Here is a 7,869-nt window from a genome sequence, read left to right on the forward strand (position 1 = left end):
TTCCAGTAAGTTGTATGAACAATTTGGATATGGTATTGCCTCACACAAGTTGACAAAGACCAGAAACAGTGCAAGCACAGTTGGGCAGAACCTGTTACCAGAAAAGGCCTAGCAGCACTTCTCAGGATAAGATACCCTTCCTGTTTTCAATAAAACACCACCAGAGCCCGTTCTAAAATGTTCTCAACCCCAATCTGGGTATCATGGCACCAGCCTGTGGTCCCAGAACTCCTGGCTAAGGCAGGGGGTCAGTCTGAGGTCATCCTGGACTACATAGTTGTCTTAGTTTGGGTCTCATTCCTGAAAGAGACTCCATGGCAACTCTTACAAAGGCAAACATTTAGCTGGGGCTGGCTAGTAGTTCCAGAGGTTCAGTCCGTTATCATCATGGTGGGAAGCCTGGCAGTGTACAGGCTGATGTGGGGCTGGAGAAGCCGAGTTCTACACCTTGATCCAAAAGCAGCCAGAAGGCTTTCTTCCACACTGGGTGGGGCTTGAGCCTAGGAGCCCTCAAAGGCTGCCTACGCCATGACATACCTCAAGGCCACACCTAATAGTGCCGCTTCCCATGGGCCAAGCATATACAAACCACTACAATGGTGTAGCCCTGTTGCAATGAAAAGAAGAGAAAAAAGAACCCTACACACAGTCCCCTCTGCCCCTGTGGGTGCTCTTGGTAGGGCTGTAAAGGAAATGCAAAGTGTGGGGTGGGAGGAGGCCAGGGCATGTCAAGTGACTTAGAAATTTACAAGGCCTAAAATCAAGTATACTTTATTATCTGTTTTCTTAAAAGTGAGAAAAATACATACATACATACATATATATATACACTTTAAGTCAGTAATAAAGCACAAAAGTCACCCCAGAAAAGGCACAATTAATCAAAATAAATACTGAGATCTGTTATGTACACTCAATACACTGAGATTCTGGTAGGATCCTTGTGCTCGTGTGTGCAGTCCTTTGGTTTCTCTCAGTCTAAACCACAGTCTTCCAGCAAGGGTAGGAATGTGAGGCCAGCTGTGAGGTAGCCCTCACCTGAGGCTCAGGTCAACTGTCCTCTTCTGAGTCCGAGACACCTGACTCTGTCAGCCGGACTGTTCTTTTGGTACTTGTCAACAGCCCCTTCTCAAATTCTTCTTCTGTGATTTTACCTTTTTTAAATTTTTTCAAGAGCCTTGTGTCATTAAGGAGTTCCTCCATGTCCTCATCATCAATATCAGAACCCTGAGTGCAGAAGGAGTTACAAGTGTTAGCTTCGGGTCTAGAGAGAGCAGATCCTGCTAGGGCCTACGAGCTCTGGGGTCAGCTAACACAGCAACCTCACCATGGGCCCCAAAATTGAACGTGGGGGAGGGAGGGATGGAGGTGCCTACGTAGCTCAGGCTGGCTGTGAACCCAGGCTGCAAGCACAGGCAACCTTGCTGCTCTTGTAACACATTAGATGTCTTCCCAGTGCAAGGTCAGAAGGTGGGGTTGAAAGAATAAACACACACATTACCTCATCCTTTTTCCTCTTTGCATTCATCTTCTTCTTCCTTTCCTTTTTGGCCTTCTGCTTTGACCAAGCTTTATTTTTGATGAATTTTCTTCTCCCTTCATTTTCTGTCCTCTCTTTTCTTTTTTGCTCCAAAAGTTTCTGCCTCTGTTTTTCTCTAATTTTATCCTTAAATGGGATTGTGTCAGTATCAATGTCCACTGGTACAAAATCTGGAAACTGCTTCCCCTTTAGTTCTGGCATCCTGGGCATCCTCAGCAGGGCAAAGCCTCGAGCAAGCCCAGCAAAGTCAAGATCTAATAGAAGAGAACTCAGTCAGCACTGGAGGATACCACAGTCACGGGGGGGGGGGGGGGGGGGGGGGGGGGCCTTCTCCATGTTCGCTAATTAAATGATGTAATAAGCTGGACAGTGGTGCCACACGCCTTTAACCCCAGCACTCAGAGGGCAGAAGCAGGAGGATCTCTGGGATGAGGCCAGCCTAGTCTACAGAATGAGCTCTAGGACAGACAAAAAGGCTACACAGAAAAACTGTCTCCAACCTACCCCTCAATACCCCAAAAAAGTAATAAATTTAGTTAGAATTTTTAAAAACATTTACTTATTTTATACATGTAAGTACACTGTAGCTGTTTTCAGACACACCAGAAGAGAGCATCAGATCCCATCACAGATGGTTGTGAGCCACTATGTGGTTGCTGGGATTTGAACTCAGGACCCCTGGAAGAGCAGACAGTGCTCTTAACCACTGAGCCATCTCTCCAGCCTCTAATTAGAATTTTTTAAGCTACATTTTTTTTCAAGGTGGAAATGGCAGTTTATTTTACATCTACTCAGAGCCCCATCATTCATTCTTTCCTTCCTTCCTTCCTTCCTTCCTTCCTTCCTTCCTTCCTTCCTTCCTTCTGCTTAGGATTCCTTTGAAAGGTTAGAGAACACTAACCCTAACATGCCGTGTGTTTCACTAAGACAATGCAACCCTGAGACCCAAAGACTCAAAAGATTATGCCAGGCACAGTGGCACACAGTTAACCATGCCCAGATTTAATACCAGTACTTGGTAGGCAGAGGTAAAGAGCACTCCGAGTTGGGGCCAGCCTGGTCTATACAGCAGGAACTAGCCAGGGCTACAGAAACACCCTGTCTCCAAAATCCCATGGTAGAGAAGGCGAAGCAGGGCTTACCCTTCAACCTGAAGATGAGACTGCACTCGTGCTTTGCATAAGCCTGAACAAAGGACACGAAGGCTTTCATGCCCTTCTCGAACACGGCTCTGTCAGCCAAGGCCATGGCCCGGAGCTTGGGTAGAAGGTCTACAGTGTTTCTCTGGAGGCTCATCTCCTGCAGGGGGCACTAGACAAAGACCACCATCTTACCATCCCCATAGTCCCTCCAACCCCAGTGCCCCCCAGATCTAATAAACCAAGGGCAGACAACACAGAGCACCAAAAGCCGGGGGAACCAAGTCCAGCCCAAGGACATACCTTAGTCAAGAAGGAGTATATAGTTTGAAAATGACATTGTACATAAAAGTCCTACCCAGTAAGGCATCAAGAAGTGGCGTCCCCAAGCCATGATGCTGACTCATGCCTCCCTTGCCCAGCCCTCTTCTCGGTTTCTGACCACCAGTGTGCTGCTTACTTTCTGGTTGATGGCCAAGAAGTTGATGTACGCTTCCTCCATGGGCAGCAGGAACACCAGAGCACTGCCACCGTGGCCAATTCGGGCAGTGCGTCCACATCGATGCACGAAGGCACTGGGGGGACAGGGTGGGGTAGTACCCCAGGAGTGTCAGTGAGCACAGCCAGGCTCCAGCCGGGCGGGGGTTGCATTACACAGTGCTGCACAGAGCCACCAGGCCCCACAGCTCAGGGCCCATGTGACCAAGTCCCAGTGAGCATAGAAAAACTGCACAGAAACAGACACCGCTCAGGACCATAAGAGACTAGAGGTTCCGTGGCTCTGAGGACACCTGACCAAAGCTGGGCTCCCTCAGGCCATACAGCGAAGTCACAGGGAAAAACCAAGAAGCAATGAAAGGCATCAAGGAAAAGTGCCCTGGAATAACAGGCAACTTTGATATTTAAAGTGAGGCAAATCATGGTGGCTCTGGTCTTTAATCCAAGCACTGTTGAGGCAGGGGCAGTCTGGTCTATCTATATACACAGGGAGGCAGCCTGGTCTGTCTATACACAGGGAGGCAGCCTGGTCTGTCTGTGTCTTGAATAACCAAATCTAAGTAACCAGTGTGAGAGGTGTCCGCTCACTCTGAGGAGCTCCACAGTTCTCTTGAGCGTGGTCTATAACTTGCACTTGTGTAAGCACTTCCAGTAGTGGAGTTTTCTCCCGTATTTACCCTCTGCACACACCCCTAGCAGACAGGACAGTGTCTCCACTCTGCAGCCCAGCCTCATGAACTCATGAACCATCCTAAGTGCAGCCTCATGAACTGACACCGGGATGAAAGGTGGAGCTGCCACACCTGTGTGAAGTGACTGTACAACACACAGCACTATTAACTAACGCATCAAAGGCTATTCGGCCATTTGCCTACGTCTGCAATTTAATCCAGGGGACAGAGTGCTTGGATTTCAAAACTTTAAGACAGATGTGGCGGTCCATGCCTGCAACCCCACCACTCAAGAGATGAAGGCTGGCCCATCAGATGTTCACGATAATCTCTGACAACATGAGACTCTTATCCAAAACAAACAAACAAACAAATTATTTTAAAATGTTAGGAATTTCACCGCATGCACTTCCTCCAGATCCCTATCCTGCTCAGCCCGATCCCCAGACAGAGGAACAGTACCCTGCATACCTGGCGTTGCTGGGAGGGTCGTACTGCAAAACCCAGTTTACTTCAGGAATATCAATTCCCCGGGCCATCACGTCAGTGCACACCAAGATCCCACTGGGAGAGAGAGTAGCACTGTGAGCAAGGCCATCCTCTGTGATCTGCAGGACACCCCAATAAAGCAGCACAGGGCTCCAGAGTTTCTCACAAACCACTACATTTTTCTTTTTTCTTTTTTTCCGGAGCTGGAGACTGAACCCAGGGCCTTGCGCTTGCTAGGCAAGCGCTCTACCACTGAGCTAAACCCCCAACCCCACACTACATTTTTTTGAATGAAATATTATTTTGCTTTCTTTTCTTTTTTTTTAAGATTTATTATATATATATATATATATATATATATATATATATATATATATGAGATATGAATACACTGTCACTGTCTTCAGACACACCAGAAGAGGGTGTCGTCGGATGCCATTACAGATGGTTGTGAGCCACCATGTGGTTGCTGGGATTTGAACTCAGGACCTCTGGAAGAGCAGTCAGTGCTCTTTTTTTTTTTTTTTTTTTTTTTTTTTGGTTCTTTTTTTCGGAGCTGGGGACCGAACCCAGGGCCTTGCGCTTCCTAGGCAAGCGCTCTACCACTGAGCTAAATCCCCAGCCCGCAGTCAGTGCTCTTAACCACTGAGCCATCTCTCCAGCCCCCTTTGCTTTCTTTTTTTCTTCCTCCTCCAACCTTCCCAGACTTTATAAACTGCCATCAGAAGTAGGGAGTGGGGGGTTGGGGATTTAGCTCAGTGGTAGAGCACTTGCCTAGGAAACGCAAGGCCCTGGGTTCGGTCCCCAGCTCCGAAAAAAAGAACCAAAAAAAAAAAAGGAGTAGGGAGTGGAGGAGGCGGAGAGATAGCTCTGCAGTTCAGAGCACATCCTGCTCTTACAGAGGACTCAGCACCATGGAAGGCGGCTCATGACCACCAGGAACTAACTGCACGGGATTCTGGGGGATGTCATGTCCTCTTCTGGGCTCCAAGGGCACCTGCACTCACGTACTCACGTGTATAAACATGAACATAATCAACAATAAACACCAGACATACATGACACCCGGTGATACACACACACACACACACACACACACACACACACACACACACACACACACACACAGGAGTAGGAGAAATAACACAAAGACGCTTTCTAGCCAGTACCAGGGCTGCAGCCCTGGCCTCCGAATGCTAGGATGTGCACTAGGAACTACTGAGCCAAATTCAGACGTTGTCTTGCTTGAGACAAGGTCCCTGCATCATCTGGAGTCTCTGGTATCCTTGAATTTGTATTTCGGTCTCAACTTCCCAAGTGCTGGGTCACATACACGCATGATCACACCTGGCTTTAAATCTTTTTAATCCATGAATTTCCACTCAGTAAATTAAACTGTGGAAGGCCAGCCCTCAGCAGCCACTTGAAAACAAGAACATCTTCACCCTGTGACTTGGGGACAACACTGTGCCCTTGAAGCTGCTTGGAGCCATGCAATGCTTAGGAAAAACCAAAACAGCTGTCTATAAGGACACCCCAAGTTCCCTCTGTGCAGCTAGCGCCCCCCAGCTTACGGGACTGTCCACTCTTGGTTACCCAGGAGCAGGTAGATTGGCAAACCCGCACTGGGCCTGCCGGGCCCTGAGAGAACAGCAGTGAACACATGAACTTCCTGACTGCACAGGCCTGCGACGGAGCAGGGAGAGCCAGTAACAAGCAAGGGACCAGGCTCAGTCTATGGGGTGAGGGTCCAAACCAGGCTCTGGGGGCTTTGAGGATGTAGTAACTCCTCACTACTCTGCTCCAGGAGGGCAGAGGGAAAGGGGTGAGCGTGGGACCTGAGGAGTCCATCAGTCCATCCGCCACCCCGACTCACCTCTGCAGCTTGCGGAACTCCATGAAGATCTTATTGCGCTTGTACTTCATCTTCCCGTGGATGCACAGGATCTTCACCCTCTGCACCAGCGCCTCCAGGGCCTTTCCATAGTATTCCACACACGCGCACGTGCTGCACAGGAGAGAGAAAGCCCTCAGACGGAAACCTGCCGCTGCTGGGGCTGCGGCTGGGGAATCACTAAAAGTCCCAGAGACCTGGGATGAGGGAGGCTCCCAGGAGTCAATGTGGGTGACCTTAGCTGAACTGCCTGACAGGGAGGACATGGAACCTAAAGAGGCCACCTCTTGGAGTCAAGCAGGACCCCAGTGGAGGGACAGGGACACCAACCCACCCACAAAACTTTTACCCCACATTTTGTTCTGTCTAAGAAACGCGGGGACAAAGATGGAGCAGATACGGAGGAACGGCCAGCCAATGACTGGCACAACTGGAGACCCAACCGTGGGCAAGCACCAAGCACCGGTCCCTGACCTTAACGATACTGTTATGCCTGCAGCAGGAGCCTAGCATGGCTGTCCTCTGAGAGGCTCTACCCGGCAGCTGAGACAGATGCAGACACCCAGCCAATCATTGGACGGAGGTCGGGAACCCTTGTGAAGAGTTTGGGGAAGGACTGAAGGCCCTGAAGGGGACAGGAACCACACAGGAGGACCGACAGTGCCTACCCACCTGGACTTCTGGGAGCGCTCAGAGAATGGGCCGCACCGAAGCCCCTGGCACATGTGAGGCAGAGGGGTGCTTTGTGCTGCCTCAGCAGGAGAGGACGCGCCTAATCTTACAGAGACTTGATGTGCTGGGGTACGGGGTACCCAGGGGAGATCCCACCCTCTCAGAAGCGAAGTGGAGGGAAGATGGAGGGATGGACATCTCTGTGGTGTGAGCTACAGGACACAGTGTGGGCCGAAGAGGCTGGATTTGTCAGCCTCGCCCTGTCAAGAACCTCCCCGGCACACTGTGCCCGTCTTCCCAGCCACAGATGGGGATTACCTGAAGAAGACCAGGTGCTTTTCCTGCTGACGGCTCCGAAGGAAATGGACCAGCTGGTTGAATTTCTCATCTGCCTTACATATCTACATGGGGGCAGGGCATCATACATATGTAAAAATAAAGTGATCCCCATAGCTGGTTTCAGATTCAGCCTGCACCCCACCCTCACTCTCCTGCATTCCCTCTTTCTGCAGACAAGGCCTCTCACAGACTGGTCTCAAACCCTTGTAGCAGAGGTTGGCCTTGAAGTCCTGGTCTGCCTCCACCTCCTGGAGCTAGGATTACAAGCGCACACCAGCACACCCAGCATGGCCTTTGTTTGAGTCTGCTGACTTATTTGGAGGGCACACATGAACAGAGGTTGGAGGGTAGCTGGCAGGAGTCGGCTCTCTGCCTGCCATGCTGTACCCACATTGAAGCCGGGTGGTTCCCCCACTGAGCCGTTTCACTGGCCCATACCCTGAAAGCCTGAGGAACCCCCGTTTCCTCCAGAACAGGACAGACTTTAGAGATGACATCTGTTGGCCTTCCCGGCTCAGAGGAGCTGGACCACATGCTGCTGCCAGTGTTCAGTGTTCAGTTGTGTAACTGGAGAGCACAGCCATGTAAGGCGACTGCTCCCCAGGCCCAACGCAGCCAGGCCGGGCC

At 50.3% G+C, this 7,869-nt stretch overlaps 1 protein-coding gene across 1 annotated transcript in view; it reads right to left on the reverse strand.

Moving 5' to 3' along the window:
- Positions 1 to 549: 549 nt before the first annotated feature.
- Positions 550 to 7,869, reverse strand: part of Ddx55 (DEAD-box helicase 55) — a 16,241-nt gene continuing 8,921 nt past the window's right edge. Inside the window, 7 exon segments of the mRNA NM_001271326.1 lie at positions 550 to 1,227; positions 1,502 to 1,794; positions 2,683 to 2,851; positions 3,140 to 3,254; positions 4,320 to 4,412; positions 6,214 to 6,345; positions 7,222 to 7,304. Coding sequence (NP_001258255.1) covers positions 1,051 to 1,227; positions 1,502 to 1,794; positions 2,683 to 2,851; positions 3,140 to 3,254; positions 4,320 to 4,412; positions 6,214 to 6,345; positions 7,222 to 7,304 — 1,062 coding nt within the window. The 3' untranslated portion in view covers positions 550 to 1,050.

Source organism: Rattus norvegicus, chromosome 12, assembly GCF_021556685.1.
Source record: "Rattus norvegicus strain SHRSP/BbbUtx chromosome 12, alternate assembly SHRSP_T2T, whole genome shotgun sequence".
Lineage (NCBI taxonomy): Eukaryota > Metazoa > Chordata > Mammalia > Rodentia > Muridae > Rattus > Rattus norvegicus.